General features: G+C 39.3%; 1 protein-coding gene across 2 annotated transcripts in view; it reads left to right on the forward strand.

Annotated features, from left to right (window-relative positions):
* The first annotated feature begins 1,092 nt into the window (after nucleotides 1–1,092).
* sez6b (seizure related 6 homolog b) overlaps nucleotides 1,093–24,323 on the forward strand; it is a 252,343-nt gene continuing 229,112 nt past the window's right edge. The window contains exon 1 of one of the 2 annotated variants that reach the window (XM_059330806.1): nucleotides 1,093–1,439. In XM_059330806.1, coding sequence (XP_059186789.1) covers nucleotides 1,367–1,439 — 73 coding nt within the window. In that variant the 5' untranslated portion in view covers nucleotides 1,093–1,366. The remainder of the gene's footprint in view (nucleotides 1,440–24,323) is intronic. The other variant, XM_059330805.1, reaches the window with a different exon arrangement.

A 24,323-nucleotide genomic window follows, 5' to 3' on the forward strand; every position in this document is an offset into this window, starting at 1 on the left:
TAAGAGGGTTCCATCCAGTTCTATCATTTCATCCAAAATATATTTGAGCTTGTCTCCAGTTTTACTTGGTATATCATCATCAAACTGAAACTGGCCTCATGGAGTTTACAGCCAGAACTTTAGAGGTAAATGTACAGTAGGGCTCCACGCTGCTTTGTTTTCTAGTCTGGATGTGGTGAAGAAGTCATGCTTTGGCGCTTTTGGTGACTCCAGAGGGTTAAGCATCACAATACTACTTCCAAACTTTGAGGTTGATTTGCTCTCCGTGTGTTCCATTGGCCAACATTTTGAACCAAAAAGAAAAAGAAAAACCAACATAAATATGATCCTGTGATTGTGTGTGATCCTGTCATCCAACTCTGGTTTTTATTCTAGTGTGACTGTATTTTTTGTGTGTCTTGTGTATTTAGCGTAACAATTTTGGTCATTTTGTGTATTTTTTAGTCATTTTGTGTCTTTTTTTCTGTCATTTTGTGTATTTTTTTTGTCACTTTGTGTATTTTTTTTGTCACTTTGTGTATTTTTTTTCTCATTTTGTGTCTTTTTTTTTGTCATTTTGTGTATTTTTTTTAGTCATTTTGTGTCTTTTTGTGTCAATTTTTTGTCATTTTGTGTCTTTTTTTTTGTCATTTTGTGTCTTTTTGTGTCAATTTTTTGTCATTTTGTGTCTTTTTTTTTGTCATTTTGTGTCTTTTGTAGTCCTTTAGTCCAACATAAAATGTGATTTTGAATCTTTTTTTTACTTTAAAAACACTATCATGCTCAATAAAGAATTTTGACCTTGTCTCCAGTTTTACTTGGTATATCATCATCAAACTGAAACTGGCCTCATGGAGTTTACAGCCAGAACTTTAGAGGTAAATGTACAGTAGGGCTCCACGCTGCTTTGTTTTCTAGTCTGGATGTGGTGAAGAAGTCATGCTTTGGCGCTTTTGGTGACTCCAGAGGGTTAAGCATCACAATACTACTTCCAAACTTTGAGGTTGATTTGCTCTCCGTGTGTTCCATTGGCCAACGCTAGGAGCTGTCCGTGGTGCTGACAGCACGGCGGCGGCGCTGCCCTGAAGAGGAGGCTCCCAGCACCGAGCAGAGCACGGAGCGGGGCAACAGCAGCACATCTACAGTCTACAGCTCCAGTCTGGGAGTCACAAGAGTCCGGAGGCTGTAGTCGTGGTGGCAGACCGAAACTAAAAGCCCATCGTCTCTGTCAATGAGTAAATCCAGACAGCTAACCTGAGCCGAAGTCCCCGAGAGGAGCGCTTTGTTCCGTGGAGCTCTCAGTGTTTCAGTCGGCCATAGGAAAAGTGTTGATTCCAAGGACGTCCACTACTAAAAGCTTCAGAAGCGCAAAACGTGGAAAAACGTGATGAATGCGATGAGAGATTATTTTCCTATCCTGCTTGTTTTTGTGGCGGCGGTGACGGACACAGGCGCTAAAGGTAAGAATTGCCAGAAATATTTACTGCCTGTTTTTGGTTTCTTTAGTGTTGAGAAAAGATCCAGTCCTCGTCCTCGTTTTCCCTTATTATAAGAGATGTTTTTTTTTTTGCTGGGGGTTTCTGTCTGATTTTAGCCCGGGTAGTTTTCCGTTTTTTGTTTTTTTTGTTTTTTTTTATTTTGCCGTTTTCTTCGGTCAGCCCCTCCATGTGCTCACACAGTCACAGTCAAACACACTCCTTAACGTACCGAACGCATGAAGAGGAACAGAGATGTGCTATTATTTCTCCATTCCAGTCAGATAATGTACAGTACATATCCTCAAAGCCTATTCAAGTCAGAATGCATTTGATAGAATATAAATATCTGTCTAATAATTGTTCAAACTTCTTATATGATCCTCTATAATTTTGTTGCCCTCGCCTCAAGTTTTTAATTTTCAAGAAGAAAAAAAAAGAAACTGAAGTAGGCAAAAAGGCTGATAAAAATACCATTTTCCAGCCTTGGAAAAAAACTAGAAGTGCTCCAAATGAATGCAGCCTATCTCCTGGTGCTCTTGTCACAATAGTGGAATGGCTGATAGTGTTTTTTGCAGTCTCCCTGCATTATTCATATCCCCTGACAAAATAGAGAATGCTACAAAACATGGGTGATGTTAGAGAGGTGTCTCCCTGAAAAGGTGCTGCAATTTGAACAATCACACTAAATATTCCCCACTTCTTTTGCACTTAAAATTGAGTCCCAGAGATTATTATTAAATAAATTCTCACACAGCATAGTCTGTCCAACAAAATTTGTGATTTCACACAAACTCCTCTTTGTACTGGATTGATAATAACAAATAAACTTGCAAAGGAAAAACTAACTCCTGCTCTGTCAGACATCCTTTAATTGGATGTGTTTGTGTAGACGCAGCTGACGGCAGCTGACTCCACAACCTTGTCAGGTTGTGATGGATGCTTACGCTTGTGTTTGTGTTTGCATAATCACTCCTAGAAATGTGTTGACGAGTTGTGTACATTCAGGCCCATATTCTGACTGCTGCCATGTTACTGTGCGTGTATAAAGCAGGTGATTGATAGTGACATAGATGGATTGAGATGTTTACTGTGTTCATACTAGAGGTTACTGTAAGGTTTATGATTTTAAAGTTGGGTGGTGAGTTTCATATATTAAACCAGTCATTAAAAACATTTAATTTGAGGATGAGTGTCAGTGTCAGTGCTTGAGTCCAGAAGAAACTGTTTTTGTGGTGTGAGGTTTTGGGGAGACGGCTGAGTTTGTCTCCACAGTGGGAAGGAACAATCTCTCCTATTGAGGAATTATGTTGATGTGATTCTTTGTTCCACAATGTGATATAAGAGGGAAATGGCAAAACTATTCACAGCTGTTAAAAAACGAATAAATAAATTATTATTAACAATAATAATAATAATAATAATAATGATAATTATAAATACCAATGTCCATTTGCACAGGCCATGAGGGACTTGTGCAAATGCAGATGTTTGAATGTGTTCTTTTTATTTGCTCCTTTGTTTTTCCTTCCTTTTTGTATTTTTACGATTAATTCATTTAGCATGTATTTTTTAATCTTGCACTGACAGAAATGCACTTAATTTCTTTGTACATGTTACAATGACAATAAAGCTATTCTATTCTATTCTATTCTAAATAATAACTATAATTACAAGTTGTGGTGGACAAGTCCGGAGATATATAATCAGGCTTAGATGTGGGAAAAGAGAGTATTTCCATAATAGTATTTGTACTATTCTTATGTTTTCTGGTTCAGGTCATAATAGAGGAAGATGGTCAAAACACTGCAGAGAGACAGAAAGCTAACCAAACACAGATAGAGACAAAAACATCCAACAACTTTTTTTTTTAATGATATTGTATTCAATTCTTGTATTTCATTTGATTATTTATGTTTTGATCACTTTATCACTTTAATCACTTCCAGTACTAGAAATACGCTGAAAATGCAATATGTAATCTGTAACTAAGTACTGATACACATGCACAGTACATGAATTCAGCTTGCTTTTATCATTCCTCCCTTTCACACAGTTTGACCTCAGACCTTTCGCCATTAAACGATCCCTTTCTAATGTGCTTTCAGTGTAAGTGAACAAGAATCAACAGTCCCTCTGTGCAAAGAGGTTTTCTAAGGCGTTGTTTAAGTACTGAGAGTTAGACACATCACGTAAATATTTTCAAAAGCTACACTTTTGTTGGATAAAATTCTACGTCTATTTGTGTTACTGTGCTCTAATAAATAATGAAGTATTGATAGCTTGGGGGGGTTATTAGAAAGTTGGTCGAATATATTATATTTCTCAAAACTAAATATCAAACACTCCTGAGCAGAGAATCAAGTGACACTTCCGCAGTGTGTGTTTTAATTGGTGCATCTCTCTTCTTTGTTGTGGTAGTCGCTCTGGCCATGTGTGTGTGTGTGTGTGTGTGTGTGTGTGAGTGCATGTGAGGACCCAATGCGTCCATAAATGTTGGTAATGAGAACCAAAGCTGTGTGGAAGCAATCCCTCCATTCTGAATACTGTGTACAGCTGCTTTAACATGACTTATTACCAGGGCCACTGCTGACCATAGTGGGACTGCATGATATTTAGCCACTATTGCTATAAAGTCAGATAACATGCATTTCCACACTTTGCCAGTGATCCTGATAATCTGTGACAAACTAGAGTTTAAGACTTTACCAGCTGATGCAAATTGATAATTTAGTAACTTTATGAGACTGATTAAGGTGAATTGGCTATAATTTTCTGTTGTACAGATGGTGCCCCAACGAGCTATGACTTAGACCAAATCAAGTCATATCATTTATTATAATTAGTAATTATTTATAATAATTATTAATCATTCTTATAGCCATCTAACCACATTTTTGAACCATGAGATCAACGTAAGCGTTACTCAGGTTCATCCCTACATATTTGATATCCTTATGGGAGGGGTACCATTTATAATAACGCCCTTTTATTTACATATTTGACGCCCTGTGAAAGGTTATCATTTATTCATAAAAAAGGCACCCTTAATTCCCAACACTGTGCACCACTTTTCTCTTTAAAAAAGAAAATTCAAAAATCATCAGACCTTTCTGTTTCAGAGATCTACATGCTTTATTGGTTTAAAGCATATAATCTCATTTTTTCATAAGGTTTTGTGCATGTACAGTAGGTCTTCTGAGTGTTCGTCCATCATGAGCACTGTTAAATTAATCAGCTTTTTGAGATGCTATTCTTGCTCAAATAGACAATCACCCGAGGCAAGTGATACTTCACATTAACCCTGCCCCCTGATTAGCCTGTAATCAGCAGTGCCAGGTACCCGCAGCCTCTTCATCTGGCTGCTGCTTTTTGCTATGATACTGATTCTAAACTCCTCACTGTCATCGATACAAAAACGTGTTCTGTAGAAGCTTCACTCGCATTAAATACCTGGATAATGTTTCTGTGGGTATGCAGGATGTCACATGTTAGAGACACTGTCCTGTTTGGGTCATTGCTGGCTTCAAGGGTGATGGTCTGTAGCTGACCTCTGACCTCTCTGGATGGCAGACAGTGCAGGGATCTGTAACATAACCTTCTGCTTTAAAAAAAAGATCTGGTGGTACATGTTTTACCCCATTTATTACAAACCATGAATACTGTACAGTCCATATAACAACCTTGTTTCCCTTTTTTTTTTAAATGTACTTTTTATTTGTTTTTTCTTAGTAACATACACATAAGTGCCAGTGGGCACAAGATCATACAACAAAACATAAACATAACATGACGAGGGGAGGATTGTGCATTAAGTAAAACAGCAGAGTCAACATAAGCACATCATACATAAAACTATAAGGATGCTGCTTAAAAATAGGGAAGTAATTAAAAATAAAATCTTAATAGTTTGATCTTATCTTTGCGATCTATATGAAATCAGGTCTTACAGTTAACACATAGCTGAGCCATTTTGACCAGTTCTCTTCAAAAAATATCAGTTTGGTTTCTTAGTTTAACCCATTGAAGCCTGGAAAGCGGATACGTTGTTTGGTAGTATTTGTATAAGCTCTCAAATACTTTTTGAATTTCATTTCTATCTTCTACAGAGGCTGAAAAATCTATTATTTAGTAGAAACGTTGACACTTCTGTTGAATTTCCAGAAAAACTTCAGGTTTTAGGGGCTTATTTTAAAATCAAATAAAAAGGTTTTACAGGCGTTTTAGGCCTCAATGGGTTAAATGTAATTCTCTCCATAACATATATATTGTAAATGACATCAATCCACTCATTTATTGTTGGTTTGTCTTTCTTAAGCCATTTCCTGGTCAGAGCCATTTTACACCCCACTAACAACACTCTCAAAAGGTATTTATCCCGCTTAGCATATTCAAGTCCGTCCAGATCACATGGTGTTTCCCATTTTGATGTCATTGGTCTTACTTTGTTCTCTGGGCAGTGAGTCTGTTATTCTCTGTTAAAACAGCACAAACCTTTCAAAAATAATCTGCATCTACAGCTACACAACAGTTACTCAATAGACATACAGTCTGACATGATGTGATGTGACCAGGTCAACTTTTGGCAAGTTTTCATTTTCTGTAAGTTGAATTCACACAGCAGGCTCCACATTGCAACAAAATTATACTTTACCTAAAACCTGTGAACATGCTACAGCCTCTGCTTTTAGGTTTTAAGGCGTTTTTAAAATTAGATTAACCCTTTAAACCTGGTTGGAGCATTTGCATCAACCCCTTCTTTTCAGTCATAAATCATTCAATGCAGAACACACGTAGCATGCGCACACTGCGGACCAGCACCACTGACTCTTTTCCAGCAACAGAAGTAGTTTTGACACACAAATGAAAACAGCAGTGATAGAATGTGTGAAAATTCACTTTTGGGATATTTTTTAACAGCACCAAGATTTAAAATATCGTACCAACATGGCTGTTATGTCACTGTCCATTTATATTCAGATTTTTCCCATTTGCTAAAATCCTGTGCATGTATCGGGAAATTGCAATTTCACATTGCAACACATTTTTGTTAACATGTTTAGTGAAACAAGTGTGAAGATTTATTATTGACCTTGGAAATACAAAAACACAGTTATTTATTATGAATGTATTAAGTGTAAATTTTCCAGAGCTTTTAGTCACATTGTGTAGCCTTCATCAGCAGAAGATTTGTTATAAAAAATAAGTCTGAAAAAAAGCCTCTGCTTCAAAGGGTTAAGCAAAAGTGCACAATGTAAGCACAATATTAACTAAACTAGTGACTATTAATTATTCAAACCTAGAATTCAAAAAGGCTCAGGACCCAAGAAACAGACCCTCAGTATAAAGGAGGTGCATCGATGCCTTCAATATTTCAGTTGTTTATGTGGTTTAATAGCATTTATTCCAAAATTTAGAAAAGTGTAGCAGCTGCTAATTTTGCTCAGTTATGGCTTGAGGCAAAACCATGTAAATAATTGGTATCGTCCTTAAACATTTCAAACTTGAAATTTTGTTGTCAATGTAAATTTGTGGTAAACACGTCGATATTATAGAGGAACTGCATTAAACTACTAAACACAAGTAATAACACGATAGCCCTTGTAACACTGCAAGTGTTGCAGATATCAGTGTCTCCAGTCTGGAGTCTGGAGCAGCGAGCTCAGGGCCAGTTTCAGCTAAGAGCTCGGATCCATAATGATCAGATCTGCTCTACCCCGGCTACTACTCTCACTGCTGATTGCTGTTCTGTTATTCATCAGTTGGGCTCTCTCTATACAGCAGTCTCTGCTGACTGAAAACAGTCATAGAGCGACACTGCGAGTTATGGTGGAGCTGAAATAGGAGCTGTTTTGATGATGTCCCTGAGGTTTTGGGGTCAGACATTCTGTCCTTTTTCCTTCAGATTACTGCCCAGATAAATACGTTGGCCCTGGCTGACCCGGAGCAAGTGATGCCTCCGGAGTCCCACCCCCGGGGCCTGCTTGCATTGCAACCACCTGTCATCATTGTCAGCGCTCTGCTGGGAGAGCTGCCTCAAACTAATGGCTGCTGCAAGGCTGAGTGGGCTAAAGGGGCTTTATTTTAGGCCAACAACAGCAGCAACTTAGTCCACCAAACACACACACACATCCCTTCAGATTCTAGAGGACGGGCTGCCCAGTGCTGTTAATAATGTGTTTATTGTAACGTTTTTAATAGCATCATGCAAATATAATATAAACTGAAGCAATAATAATAGTTACAGTCAAATATAATAATATAATCATGTTTTAACTTGTTGTTTAATTGTGATTCTTTTCACTTGGCCCCTGCAATGATTGGACATTGTTTAAAAATGTTTTCTTCATTCATTTTACGAGTTCATTTACATTTTGTGTAAATTTCATCTCCATGCATCAATGGTTCCCAACCTTTTTCTTGAAGGACCCACATTTTTACCATTGTAAACTTTGGCGACCCCCCCATTGTCCATTGCTTCTATGAAACCGAACTCAATGTGACTTTCATGGTACCCTCTCTTTTTCTTTGGGAGATATTCAGCATTTTCGTCTCCCTGACGCTTCGCCATTTTTCCATTACCTCTGTGTTTCTATTGCTAGGCGAGGTTACCGCTAGGTGATGTTACCACTAGGTGAGGTTACCGCTAGGTGAGGTTACCGCTAGGTGATGTTACCACTAGGTGAGGTTACCGCTAGGTGAGGTTACCACTAGGTGAGGTTACCGCTAGGTGAGCTTACCTCTGTGTATACTGCAGGAGGGATGTTACACATGTCCTTATTCTCGCGATATAGCTTTTATTTTTAAACTTTTCTATAGTGATTTTTCTATTTAGTTGTTTTTGTCCCACTAATGAATTAAATGCTGACTCATCTATATTTAACACATTAGATTTATTACATCCCTTAAAATCAAGAGGGCTTCACGACCCCCCGTGGATCCTTGGCGCCCCACTAGGGGGGCCGGGCCCCCCCTGTTGGGAATCACTGCCATACATACAAGGCTGGAGCATACACAGTCAACTGCCCGGGGCCCTGAACCCTTGTGGGCCCTGAGGACCCCATATTTCTTGAGGTTCTAAAGAACCCTGTTCAGAAATCTAGTTTCAGCATCTAAATAGTATTATGCTTACATACTCCATATTCTTGAATTATTTGTTTTAAAGAAATAAAATCACCTGATAACTCAGTGCACCGCAGCTCCAATATTGGGTTAATCTGGCTCTGCCGACATGGGATTCTGGTGTTGAAAAACAAATGGAAAAAAAAAAATTGAAAAAAAAAACTTTTTTCACGAATGCAATTTCTTTTTGTTCTATAAACTGTGCAGTGCTTCCTCCCACAGTCCAAAAACATGCAGCTTAGGTTTACTTGGTGACTCTAAGTTGTCCGTAGGAGTGAATGAGAGCGTGATTGTCTCTATGTGCCCTGTGATAGTCTGGAGACCTGTCCAGGGTGTACCCACCTCTCGCCCAATGTCAGCTGGGACTGGATCCAGACCTGCGACCCAGGTTCAGTCAAGCGGTTAGGGATAATGGATGGATGGACTTGAATTTGTTCTTTATTAGTTGTTGAATGTAAAACTGCTGATAACCATTTTTTGTCATTATAATACCAGTATGGCATTTGGAATTTTGATATCACACACTACGGTAAGGAAAACTATTGGCACATGGTCTGTATGTGCTCGTTAACATGATGGGCGGAGTGAGAGGAAGTCCTCTGCAGTCACTCTGTGCTGCTATTGATTAGGTGTGGAATCTGAAAGGACTTCATCAATTAGATGTTCGTCCTTGGGCCTGTCAGGAAGACAAATACAGTCATTATTTCTCATAGCTTTGTTGGTAGTTATTCGGTGTCCACAGTAGCCACCCGACCAGGGCACTATGTAAGAGTGAGGACTATCTGCATCTACCGAAGTATCACATTTAGACCAGTATTTTTAGCCATTGGTTTTCATATAGTACCATCCTCCAGTCAGGATTTGATTTTTTAAATATATGCAAAAAATATTTATATACACATTAGCCTATGCTGTACTTATGTTTTAGCCATACATGTTTGCTAATATAGGAAACCAACATGGTGAACAAGTAAACATTATTTGTGACAAACTTCAAAAAGCTAGCATTGTTATTAAAAATATGTCAGCAGGCCGATGTGATTATTAGTCCAAATACAGCTTCACAGAGCTGCTAACATGGCTGTAGACAAGGCTGCTCAATATCTGTTACTTTTGGAAAATTACAGTTAAATGGACAGTTAAAGTCCAGGTAAAGTAATATCATAAGAATATATTAATATATAAAGAATATTCATATAAGATTTGTATGAAAACTTGTTGGAAACTATATAGGAATGAATTTTGGAGTTATAGCATTAGACTGTTATTTTTTGGGCGTGTCTATGATCAAGCCTCCTCATCATAATTCAGCCCCTAACACTATATGGCTAACATTGACACATTTACTTAGGCCCCGTTTACACGAGGACACTCGCGGGTAAAAACGACAAAATATTTTATCGGAAGTGCCTTTCGTTTAGACGGTGACAGCGTTTTGGGGGCTTAAGGACGCAAAAATCTGAAACCACCTTCCAAAGTGGAAAAGTTGAATACGCTCCGCTGTAGCGTGTCCGTCTACACTGCCAAGATGCAAAACTCTGCTCAGATCTGCTCACGTCACGTATGTGTTTACGTCACATACATGCTCCAGTACAGGAAAATAAACAAACGTGGGGTTATTTCCATGCGTCGGACCTTCAAGCTGCTCTGACAGCTCTAATAAACTTACAGGAGTCTTTCCACCAAATGTACAGGATATGTACAGATAGTATTACTGAACAAAGAAGGATCTGTAATTACCTCTATCACATTTTGGATGCACCAATTCGTCGGAGGCGAGCCAGACGGCTGTGAACGAGACCTGGGAGATCTAGTGATGGTGGAGAACTTTGTGGAAGGAGTAGCTGATGAAAATGTGTGGCGTGAAAACTTCTGCATGCCCAAAGATGCTCTTATCGCTTTAAGTGATGCCGCCTGGCATGCATACAATCCAATTTCACACACTTTTGCGTCACCGTATGCACGCAGATTTCCTCCCGAAAATGCTCCTCTAAACGAGGAATAAAAAGTGAAGACGCAACGCCACTTTTGCGTCTTCTGTTCAGACCGTCCTCGTGTAAACGTAGCCTTAGAATGGTTGCCGAAGCAAATGTTAACTCATTTCACTGGCCATTGCCACAGAACGTTTTATGAACAGGAACATTTTCAACCTGGTCTCACAGGTGATATATTCACTTTGTCAAAATTAGTGTCTCCCGCTGCAACAGAATAATATGTTGATCAGCAAATCAACCTCAGACACAAGGCATGTAATGGGCGAAGGTTTGATCTGTTAAATACACAGAAGATCAGGGAGATTTCAAAATAAAACACAGCGGATCGTCTTTTTCTGGCGAGATCTTCGCGACAATGAGATTATGCACATTCACTGAGTGAATATTTAGAAAATAAAACATCTGGGCCAAAGATAACGCGGCAGCCAATAGCGGGACAGAGATCAAATCTCTGCACTAGAGAAAACACAAGATTTATTCTCTGTACTTTGTTTGGCATGAATATTTTGAGTTGTCATGTCATTTTTTGCACGTATGTGCCATACATGTTTCAATCATTCAAACTAAAGCTGCTCTTCCATTGTTATCAATTTTTGACTTAGACAAGTTATTTCAACTGCTGTCAGACTCTTGAAACCACAAGAGAGACAGCAGGCGTAGTTTCAGCACCTTCAGTGTTTCAGAGCAGAGAACACTAATTATTTAACTATATTGAAACTCAGAACACACACACACACACACACACACACACACACACACACACACACACACACACACACACATTCTTGTACTTCTATCTTTGTGAGGGCCCACATTGGAATGAAGTTGTTAGTTTTAATTAGTTTTTAGAGTGAGTTTGCTAGTTTTAGTTTAGTATTTATTTTTTTGAAATGCTTTAGTTTTTTATTAGTTTTAGTGTTAGTTTTAGTTTTTCGTAATGGGGTATTTGTTGGGTGGGAGATTAAAAGAGGTCACAGTAAATTTTGCCTTATCCATTTTCATTATGTATAAAAAAAAGTTGACAAAGATGAAAACGAAGAACATTTTCACTATCATTTTAGTTCCATTTGTAACCGCATAATACAGTTTCAGTTAATTATCCTTTTTTTGTAACCTTAACCCTAAAACAAAGTCTTCAATCCAAAAAAAGCCTTTAAAGAAGTGAGGACCGGCCGAAATGTCCTCACTTTGCAAAAATGTCCTCACTCTGTTGGTTAAAAAGGTCTTCCGGTCCTCACTATGTAGGAAGTACAAGAACACACACACACACACACACACACACACATACACACATATATATGCTTTACATGGACTTGATGAACAAACAATATTAACTGAGGCTGCACAATAATATCAGTCGCAATTATAGACTGTTAATTAGACTTTTGTTCAAACTTTTCTTTATCCAGCTGATTATTTAGAGTTCAAACTTGTCTTGTTCTAGCAGTGAGACATTTGTGATGTTGTTAAATGAGGTTCTGTTTCACTCAGAAGCTTGTTGGTATACGAAACTGATGTTCTGGCACATTTTATGACCTCCAGGAGCTGTTTCATTTCAGAGGACTTCCACCTGTAACAATGCATTTCATCAAATGTTTTTGTGTCTCTGTTGATCGTTCTCCTGATCAATCAACACACTCACTCCAAGATCCTTGCAAAATAACAAAAGTTTTATTTCCATGCAAATAATACTTTGTTAAGTGTGTTGCATTTTCATTGTGATGTTTGGAAGAGATTGATTCATAAAGTTTTGAGAAGATATGCACTTTATCTGTCAATAATATATATCACCTTGCCACAATCATTTCATGTAAAGAGGTAAAAAAATATATTTTTATTCCAACTTTATAAGTAAGTGTGTATTTTTTTGTGTATTTTTTTTTTACATTCAGTTACTTTGCAGAAATTATTCCTGCATTCAAGCATTATAGAACATATGATCATTTCACAATACATTTACTGTAAACACTGAAACAGAGGCGCTGAAGTTGTTTCAAAAAGTCATTATTTCATCAGACAATATAATCTTAAAAATAGTCACACTGTAAAACCAACTTGTTGTTTCAACTAAAATATTTGAGTGTCGATGCTGTGAAAGAATTTTACGTCAAGACAACGAAGACAATGGAGTTAACTCAAATGAATCTTGCTATTTGACTCAATATTTTAAGTTAAAATGACTTTTTGCACAAATCTTTGTTGTATTGAAAAGAAAAAATGAGAATAATAACAAACAAGCAACATTGGGATCACATTAAGAAACATTCCTTATCTTCCAATCGCTTTGATGAAGACTTTTATTAGTCGTATTCGCCACTTAAAGCACTTCAACATGATACCTGGGTGTGAGCTGTAGGCCTGTGAGGGCCTGTTTAAAATATTTACTCTTTTTAGATTAAAAATAAAACTTGAAATCCCCTTTTCCACGGTTCCAGGAGATGATTTTTGCATAGTCATTTTTGCGTTGTCTTCAGATTAAAGTCACCATTGTGCCTCTCCTGTGATAAGCAACACTCTCTCCCTATCGCCCCTCCCCAACATCCCCCACCCCCCTTACACACACACACACACACACACCCACACACACACACACACACACACACACGCGCACCCTGTTCCCACCCCCTTCATCATCCCTGCCACGGCAGAAAAGCAATTTGTTCTTGGTGTCAGTGATCTGATGCAATCAGCACTGCTTCACGCTTTTGAATAAGGAAAAGACAGCGGGAAAGGACACTGTGTTTAATTAAAAGACGCACTTTTGTGAATGTGATGATCATATAATTTAGGATGGAGGATTGTAAGGTTGTGTGTTCAACACCTGCTTTGCGATTACGGCTGATTAACCTATCCAAACTCGCCCGTTGCTCTCATCAAGGGCTATTCAGGGTGCCGAGGCTACGCTCTCATTCTAATTGTCTCCAAGCCTTTTCCTCTTTAAAGCGCTCAATTGGAAATGAGTGTTATCAAAATTCAGCACTACTCCCTCTCACAGGAAATGGGGGTGCTGGGTTCTTTACACACAGCTCCTGACACCTCCTGAGAGGAGCTGAGGGGGCGGAGGGGTGGAGCACTCTCATTTTCCCTTTTCTCCGTCTCTCCCCCTCTTTGCATAACAGTCTCTGTGAAGCGAGCGGCGTGCTTGTGAAGTGTTTACCCTTGTCTCTGTCAATCAAAGCTGGTTTCCTGAAGGCTGCATTCATCTGCTTTACAATATCTCTATCTCCTCCCCTGTTTGAGATTTCTCATGACAGAGCCTCTCTGAGTTAAATTAGAGAGGATGCAAATGGGATCTGATGTGCTTTGAGCTGCACCTGCTTTATGTGTCACCATCACATCCCACACCCTGTCATCTTTGAACAGCGCTCCAGCTCTCTGGTGTATCGGTCTTTGAATAACACGCCGTGACGCGAATAGTTGCAGAATGAGCCGAATGTCTCTCATTTGCTTCTAAATCTGACAATAGAACACTCTGAATCCAATTCGGCTCTCAGATATGTGTAATTCCATCATAATACTCAGAATTATTCTCAGGTTCACAGATGCTGCGTTAATACTTAGTAGAGTCTAATTGATAGCTGTCATACTGCAGCTGTCACTCAAAATCATACCTGGGGCACTTGGGATATTTCGCGCAAATCAATGGCCAATTTGAATTATGTTAGGTTGATGCCTCATCTCAGCCTAAACAGCGCTCTGCTAGTCTCTCACCGCCTGTTTCAGAATCATATTAATAAATCATGCAGCTCATAAGGTCTGTAACTGAAACTGATCGGCATTAGCCAGTGAGGATTTGATGGACAGTGGTCGGAAAGAGGTGACCAACAAATGAAATGATTTACAGAATAAAGGCTGTCAGTTAAACATTTACTGTTGTAGGACTACCAAACAGTAAAATAAACAACTGACCCAGGGCTCAAAAGGTCTTTGTGACAGGTTTGTCATGTTACATTATATTACATGTCATTTGGCTGACACTTTTGTCCAAAGCGACTTACCATAAGTGCATTCAACCTGAAGGTACTAGCCTTAGACCACAGGAATCAAGTAAGTACAGAACTTTAAGAGCCAACTGTAATCGCTACAGGAGTGCTATATGTTAACCCTTTATCAGGCGAAGAACTATATTTGGTAACTTCATTGGATATAGAACCACATGGATTTCTTCCAGCTAATCAGCAAAGATCAGGCTACGTCTGCAAGAAACAGCCGTACAAACAGAGAGTTATTCTTCAGTGACTTGTACCAGGAGAACTTGACTATGATGGCATATTAGGGCCAAGTATGAATAAGAATAAAAATACAAACCCGTGGGTTTAATCTTTACTAGATTAAAGTGGCAAATCTGCACGAAAAAAGTCGCAGTAAAAACAGTACAATGCGAAAATGTGTCTCTGTTAATCAAGTCTTTAATAGTGTTTATACTAAGGCAGGGACTCAATTAAAAAAACGTATCAAATTAATTAGAGGTTTTGTAATTAATTAATAGAAATTAATCGCATTTTAATCGCATATAAATATTTGACATGAGAACAGTGAGAAGTAATTTTTTTCATATGGATTTTTAGTATACCGTTGAATACCACATTAGCGTCCACGCTAGCTGCTATATGTTTAGCATTGAGGTGATACTTGAGGCTCGATGTGCTGCGGTGATATGTGAATTCCCTGTTGCATAGCAACACAACCATGCTCTTATCAACACTTCCATCCATTGGTTTTTTGTAACAAAATGTCCCATCATCCACGGGGCCAACCAAAGCGTCTCATCAGCTTCTTCCTTCATGTTCACTGTGGTTTGTTGTTGTCTGAACTCATGAACGCTAGTTGGTGCTCCAGTATAATCGGTCCGCCTGAAACTCATCCAGTGAGAAATGTTCCGCGGTGCAAAAACAAGTGCGATTAAAATGCGTAAATTTTTTTAACGCGTTAATTTTTGTGTAATTAATTAATCGGCCCTAGTTTATACACTACTTAAAATGCTTACACTGAATATAGAGGTTATGAATTCATGTTGGTGTTCAAATATGAAAAACATAATAACATTCTGAGCAATCTTTGATATGAGAAAGAAATGTCACTCTTGATGTGATAAATGCAGCCGCTACAGAAGCTGCCTCAGCTCTCCTCGTGGCTCTATATTTACACCCTTTTAGTGATGGAGCAGACTGTCATCTGATTGTCTATTTTCTGTCAAAATGTTACTTGGAAAGCAACATCTGAGGATGCTGGCAAGTTGGGTTTGTAATGCGCATCAACCACTCCTAATTTCCCAGACGATCTCTCATTTCCTCCTCTGTCAACATCTCATCTGTCCTTCTCGGGCTTATTTTCAGTCACCGCTGCTGCTTGCTACACACCCTCCAAGTCCAGCTCTGAGAGCCCAATCGATCCAGCAGTGATGGCGCAGAACCAGTGTTTGTCCAGAGAATAGGGCCTGTCCGCTTTCCTCTCATGTGCTGGCAGACTGTATACACCTGTGTAATTGGGGCTGGCGTCTGCTGTGCATACAGAGCCAAGGGCCTCTCCACAACGATTAGGACTCTGACAGGCTTGGCTCTCTTTTAGACTGCCGCTTGACATCCGCAGAGCTGTTTGGGTGAGGAAGGGGAGGGGGAGGGTCATAGTTTGATGCTCAGTGGCAGCAGCAAAGATAGTTGCTCATTTTGTCTGTGTCTCTTTCTACACAAGTCCAAGTGTGTGTGAGGAAGGGAAAGAGAGAAACAACACGTGTATAGTAAAGGCTTTGTTTCATGTTCTGTTCTTTGGATCCATATTCCAAAGATAAGTGGAGTTGCCTGGGCGTGCTGACAGAGCTCCTGCCAGAGAAAGCCAGGATTTTGTTAAGGGAAAAGGTGAGAACAAATGAGAGAAGAAATTAACAAACGAGCTCACCACATTAGGTGGCTGTGGGCAACATGGTCTCACAGGAATCCGTGAAATAGCCACGGATTCCAATAGCCACGGAATCACTCAAATTTCCTTGAAACTGACACGGATTTCCCCACAATGCAAGTTGTAGTTGTATATATAAATATACATATATACACACATATAGATAGATAGCCAGAAGTAAAAATGCATGAGTGACCTTTGATCTCTTTCAATGTGTGCAGGCTGTGACAAAGTGCCGGTATTTTGACGAGTTGGGAGAGATTAATAGTGCTTTAATGTTGCATATTAGTTTGCAAATTTACCATTGATCAAATGACACCAAATAATAACACATGCTACCTGGGGCCTACTGTGCCCTTATGGTTCATAAATGTGCTATTTGTTTTAATGAAATACCTTTTATTACATAAAGTATATTATCTTTATGGCATATATATATTTGGTAGGCTTCGATATGAAACTATTTGATTTCCCACAGATTTGATGAATACAGTAGCAGACAGTCTGTGCATCTATCTAAAACAGTGAGGTGACTGAGCAGCAGTATACTGTTGATTACAGTGGAGTACATGTGGAACGGTGACATCTGTGAGGCCCAGGGGCTTGCTTCTTCCCTGTAATGGTCTCATTAGTACAGTATGCACTGCAGATGATCACAGCCACGCTGTTGCTTGTTAACACTAAGCCAAGCCATTTGCTTTAAACTGTGGCTGATATGAAAGCTGAGACTCTCACAAGCTGCTGTTGCAAAACAATGCCATATGAATGGAAGAAAAGAGGGAAAGACTTGAATCCACACTGACATGCAACATGGCTTCATGCTGCCATTCTTCCATGTCTTTTTTTCTCCTCAAATATTGACTGATTATTGACTGATATAATGTGTGCAGATGGAGGAGCTGGATGTGTGGCAAAATTTTTTACTGTAAACATTAATTCAGAGCCTTAGTGACATTACTGAGTATTTTATTTTTATGCAATAGCGAGATTTTCATCTTAAAGTATTACTCTACATACATTTTAGTGAAATATTGCACTGCGATAGAGTTTCAGGAGGAATGTATATTATTCACTTTCATGGAAATAAGCGATGGGGGTGGACTTAAGAGGCGGGGACTGTGCATATAAGGAGCTGAGCGAGTAAAATCCCCCTGACTGAACCGTGGGCTCTTATTCCTGCAGTAATAAACATAAAACATGCAGATACAGAGCAGAGACACAGACTCCTGTCAGAAGAAATCAGCTGCATCATTATTTACCTTAAGAGATGTCAGGTGAGTAGCAGAGCAGCGCCTAGAGCTAAACAAATGGCAAAGGCTCAGTAGTGAAAATGTGCAAAAGGAAGACAAATGTCAGAGTGTGAGAAGAATGCAGACTTTTGCGTTATCTTACATAACGGTAATACTAAGAGCATTTTGTCTTTGTTTTCCTCTGGCTTTTTGAACATTTATCTTCATTGCCCAAACACTGTATTTGTATCCCAAGATCACACATTAATTAAGTTGTTAACTTAAAACAGCATTTTGTTATTTACTCAAATGTTGACATTGACAGGATTTATTTGTTTATTTTCCCCACCAAAAATCTAAGAATAAAGACACCTCCAACATGTTGTAATATTTATTTTTAATGTATAAGAGGCACAGCTTTTATATACAGTTCATAACATGAAAAGTTCACACAGAAGAGCCCAATTAGAACTTGTTCAATTTGATCTGGAAGTAAAGAATCATCTTGTCAGCCATTCCTTCTACTTTATCTTTTTAATCCTCAAATTGAGAATAAGAGCAGTTTTTATGCATGTATTATCTCAAAATCTAAATTTGATAACACTAAATGACTATAATCACATTCTTTTTGTATGATGATCTAGTTTTCATTATGCTAGATTCATTTTAAGAGTCAGTTAGGTAGTCACTATGTTATCTCAGTATTTACTTATTGTACTAGTGTAATTTTTTGACCCACATAAGGTTTTCTGATTCTCTCGGCCAGGGCAAAGCCTGGAGGGAGTCATCATGACTCTGTCTGTCTGTTTATCCACAGCTAAGTTGTCATACAACTGGACCAATTAGCTTATATTTTTTTTGCACATTTCTGACTCTCTGACATCATTTTTAATAAAACCAGTTTGGTCTATGCAGCGCATATGTACATCGCTGTGCATTGCTCCACTTCATGCATTTTGACGCCCTGTGAGTATCACATACATGTTTATTAATACTTTCCCTCATTTGGTGCTGCTTTAAACCTGATGCCAATGTGTAAAATGTCATGCTCTGTCAGGTCGAAAGACGACAAGCAAATAACTTTTAAATATTTGTTTTCAGAAGGAGCTCAGATCAATCAGAGCTTTGTTGTGCAGGAGATTGTCAGTGACTGTCGGCACTTTTCTAATTTCTTGTCTTTATGTTTTTATGAATAATTTTAACAGAGAAAATGCTCAGAATGAAAAACAAGAGTCAGCTTATTGTCATCTCTGAGCAGAGTGCTACCCTCAGGACTCTAACGAGATGACTATGGGCTGGTTTACTTTGATAAGAAGAAGAAAATTATGATGGTCTGTGGATACCTTATGAATTATTTCTTAGCACAAATCAGACCTATTGGTATAAAAATAACAACAGTGGGAATCAGTCCAATTACCAGAATTTGACTAAATGATATGACAAAAAAAAAAGGAAATCACATGTTGTTCTAGTCATATGGCATCCAGTCGCTCCGTACAGAGTTGCAAATATATATTAAAAAGTTGTTGTTTTTTTGGCGCAGACTTGATCCTGACATCAGATAAGTGTGTGTACTCTTTCAACTTGCTGGTTAGGAAGTGTGTTATTTTTTCTTGTGACGTGAGAGAGCAGTCAGATGTGTGATCAGGACCTGAGACTCTGACCATTCATCCACGCTGTGTGCTCTTAAATGTTGACTTGTGGAAGGAGTATCGCTTATAACAGTGGTTCCCAACCTTTTTCTTGAAGGACCCACATTTTTACCATTGTAAACTTTGGCGACCCCCCCATTGTCCATTGCTTCTGTGAAGCTGAACTCAATGTGACTTTCATGGTACCCTCTCTTTTTTTTTTGAGATATTCAGCATTTTTGTCTCCCTGACGCTTCGACATTTTTCCATTAGCTCTGTGTTTCTGTTGTTAGGTGAGGTTACCGCTAGGTGAGGTTACCACTTGGTGAGGTTACTGCTAGGTGAGGTTACCGCTAGGTGAGGTTACCGCTGGGTGAGGATACCGCTAGGTGAGGTTACCTGTGTATACTGCAGGAGGGATGTTACACATGTTCTTATTCTCGCGATATAGCCTTTATTTTTAAACTTTTCTATAGTGATTTTTTCTATTGAAATAAATGAATAAACTTTTAATGTAGCCCTTATTTAGTTGTTTTGTCCCACTAATGAATTAAATGCTGACTCATCTATATTAAACCCATTAGATTTATTACATCCCTTAAAATCAAGAGGGCTTCGCGACCCCCCGTGGACCTTTGCTGGGGGGGGGGGTCGGGCCCCCCCAGTTGGGGATCACTGGCTTAGAATATGTTTTGCTCGCTTTCAAAAAATGTTTACGTTATTGTTACACTTCCATTGTTGTTGTGCATTTACTTCTACTTCACAACTCAGCTTTTAGTGGAGCATTGCGAGGCAGTAAGCCAAGTGTTAAAATGGGCAGTATTAGTCATCCTGTATTTTTGAATAAGGCTTAATTAAGGTAACAAGGGAGCGCTGCAAGCTGCAGGAGGTACTGCATGCTCTGAATGGCTGGCAGAAGTGAGGAGGATGCTCTGCTCCTCTACAGTAACCGCCACCTGTTTCCATAAAGGCCGCTTTTCAATTCTCCCACATTGCAAATAACAGGCCTACAGGAAGCAGGAAGGGGGACAAAACATGGAAGCACAAAATGGCTGTTCAAAAAAAAAATCTATGTGCCACATAAAAATAACCACGATGTCCAAATCAATGCAGCTTTTACTGACTTTAACTGGTAGTTCGCGGGAAACAGGGATTACAATACTAAGGCACATGAAGCCCACCTGGTTGGGAATGCTTTTATGATTTCATCTAACACCAAAATTAAATATCAGTTTGACAAAATGACTTGCTAAATCCATCACAATCAACATTACACTGGCTTTTATTGTTGCTACTTAAATATACACTTGTGTATAATGATGTAAATAAATAAATAGTAAAGGTGGAGTCAGCAATTTTTAAAAATGTTTTATCCAGTACGATTTTCGTCATAATTTGTTGACTATCTTTTCCCAGTGTGCTTGCTATCTGTTGTTCGCTGAAAAAACAAATCTGGTGTGCAAATACAGCCCTGGCTCTGTAAATGGGAAACAAACATGTCTGACAGGGTAAGGGCCATTGACATATGTAGAGATGGTAAATTTGGCACATGTTAATGTTCCCGAAGGAGCACTTGGAGGGTGTTTGTTTGGGTGTTGAGTTCACATATCAACAATCTTTCTTTAGAATCACAGACTCCACCTATAAGTACATCTGAGATGCAGTACATATATTCTGTAAGTAATGTGCAAAATAACTGGTATGGTCCTTTAATGTTAACAATTTAACATTTGCTTTGCTTGGATATAACTAACATTTAGATTGTTATTTAATATAATAGAATTATATATCATGGCATTTAAGCAGATAAAACCAGAAAACAACACTGTTGTTTGTCACATGAAAATAACCTAATCCAACAATACAGTCCAGTCACGCTAGCTTCTCTCAGGAGTGTCATCCTTGTAAATATGCCTGACAGCAGCCAAGAAAACCATCATTACCACAAACAATGCAGCGAGGCCGATGGCTGATGACAATTCCTTCTAGACAGTTGCACTGCTTTTGAACACCTACTCACTCGACTGCTGCCGCTGCCCCTGTTATGAGTTATTCTGTCTCATTCTTTCCACAGAGATACTAGCTTTTCATACATTGATTGAAAGCCTCATTCTCAGAGGAGCTGATGCTGAACGGCTGACAACACTATAGCCAGTAATGGCTTCTGCTCCATAGTGCAGACGGAAGGAGCTTTCAGTGTCATTCTTCTCCACCCTCACATTTGTAGACCCCCACAAATTACACTAAAGATCAGTGCCACTGTCCGCTATTCATTTCCACATCTACGAGGTCAACTGCTGCAGTATTTCTCTGTGGGTTTCTTTCAGGTTATCCGCCTATTGAAGTCTTCAATCTTGAATGGAGTACAAGGCCAATCATCACTTCATTTCTGAAAATTCAATGAAAAGATGACCACAAGTCACTTACCTAGAGTGATGCTTACTAAATTCCTTGTTGCATTTTGAGACATGTTTACCTTTCTTAGTGTGATACAGTGCATTGTATGCTCAGTGCAGAGAGGTAAACATACTCCCACAGCTGAAACAAGATTTAAATGCATGTCAGCCAAGTGTCTCATTGCACTTTTTACTTTTTCTTTAGTTCAGTTACATGGAAAGGTACAATGAAATATTTAACACTGTAGACCTGAGTCTGTTAGTTTCAAAGTGAATGCAGAGAGCACTGGAGGGTGAAGTGAGAACAGAGGGAATGTACACTGTGCTGGGTTGCACTCAGCTCTGCCTTGTTTTCAATAGAACATTGAATAAGGTTTGTTTGGATATATGCAGTATATGTATGAATATGTCGGTTCTCCTCCATACACAGTCATTTATTAGGTGTCCTCTTTTAAAGGGATAGTTCAGATTTTTTGAAGTAGTGTAATATGCATATTTTTAATTTCATTTATCTTTTATTTATATCTTGAGGAATCATTGAGGGCAAGGCCTCATTTACAGTGATGTCTTTTGATGCTGTGACCTGTTAAAGTGGTGATTTGTAGACCATCATGTGGATTATTGAGAATATCATGTATTTGGTTTTGTCTGAATTGAGGCCTAATTTCAGATTGAGACGAGAAAGCTGTAGTTTGTCGAAGGCTTGCTGGAGAGTTTCATGGCTGAATGTGCAGTGTTAGAGGTTCAATACAGAACTGTGTCATCGGCGTAGAGATGGACGTTACACTTTCTTATAGTAGATGTAATGTTGTTTAAAAAAATAGTAAACAGGACAGGACCCGGTATTGAACCTTGTGGGACCCCCTTTGTTAATTGTAGAAATTCAAAGTGGTTGGATGCGAGAGTCACATGTTGCTGTCTGTGGGATAAGTAGTCCCGGAACCATTTAAATGAATTAGAGTCAAAGCCAATCTTAATAAGTCTTTGTAGGAGCAGAGCATGGTCGACAGTATCAAATGCTTTTGATAAATGAGAACAGATGAAATAGCAGTAACAGTACTATGTTTTGATCTGAAACCAGATTGGAAAGGACTCAACACAACATTTAGTTAGTCTCGTGTTGAAATGCATCAATCCCAGGCCACGTCTTGACAACCTGGGGGTTAAACAACTCTTCCCTGGAGTCATCAGAGAAAATTAGTTATAGATTTTGAATTTATATTTATTTTGGAGGGTTTTATAGTTATTAAATGTTTTGGCCTGTGATTTCTACTGGGAATAGTCAGCCGGTGTTTTTGATGAGCATTTGTAATAACAACAGGGATACTGAAGGCAGGAGCAGAGACAGAGAGTGGAGGATAGGGTGTGTTTTGGATGTCATACCTTCATGGACTGAAAGCCTTGCAGGAGCGGAGTGTTTGAAGTTCAATGTTCATGGATAATAGACGGCCACCAGCAAAATTAGGCTGGAGTGGGTCATGTATGAACAGGTCAGTTCTGTTATAGAAAGTCAGGCCCATAGTGGAGCTGGCTGGGGCTTTGGATGTAGCCCCGAATCGGAGCCAGGGGTCCTCGGGGGAGTCGACGAGGGCAGGTACAGGACAGGCAGCTGCAGAGGAGGCAGCATACGGGACAGTCGCCGAGGCTGGAGGAGTTGAAGTGGCTGGGAAGTAGGAAGTAGGGAGCGGTGTCTTCCCAGAGCTGTGGCTTGAGCTGGACCGAAGATGATTATGTCCATGTCTTTCTACGCATCCTGGATTTTATACAGGTTGGATATTCTTAGCTCCAGCTCTGTGATCCATTTGCAGAGGAAGCCCTGGTATCCTGGTGGTGAGGTAAGTGGAGCCATGGAAACCATAAACTGTATAAGGTCAAAACCAGCTATAAAAAGCAGTTTGAAACAGTGTGGTTTTGACAGGCAAACACAACACAGGTCAGACAGAAACCCGGAAGCAGTGGTGCATGCGTCTGAGTGGCTAATGCAGTGCACTATAATAATGACTTACAGTTGGATGTTAATACTGCTACTAATTACTACTGCTAGTAATTACAATAGCATATGACATGACACTACAGAGTTGGTTTGTTTACTCTGAAATTTCACCTGCAGAAATCTCCACAAATGTTCTTTCTTAATGCTGTAGCAATGCTGTCGTACGTCCGGGAACGCCCCGGACTCGAGCTCGCCCTCTGTTCAGCAAATAAAAAAAAATGCCGGTATGGGGAATTCAAGATGGCGGCCCGCGGCTACTGATGAGGAAGAGGTCTAGTCCATCCAGTGTCGGCTTAGTTATCTTGCCAATCCCTGGCAGCGGGTTTTCAGTCCGGGTTATATGTTGTAGTGTTCGCTTCTCACCACTAGATTAATCCTCATGCTCCAAAACTCCTGCTTCAACCCGATGGTCCTTCTCCGACGTCTGCCGGCAACCGGGAGGTAACGCCGCTGTCAAAGCTGCTCTATCAGACGCCCGAGGCGGCACTTTGTTTAGGTTTTGGTTGACCAACTTTTATTTTCCAAAAAAACTGACTATTTTGTTTATTTACTGGGTACCTGAAGAGGACTATTCTGCTATATATTCGGTATATATAAAAATAGTGAAAA

The sequence above is a fragment of the Centropristis striata genome, chromosome 4 (genome assembly GCF_030273125.1).
Source record: "Centropristis striata isolate RG_2023a ecotype Rhode Island chromosome 4, C.striata_1.0, whole genome shotgun sequence".
NCBI classification, from domain to species: Eukaryota; Metazoa; Chordata; class Actinopteri; order Perciformes; family Serranidae; genus Centropristis; species Centropristis striata.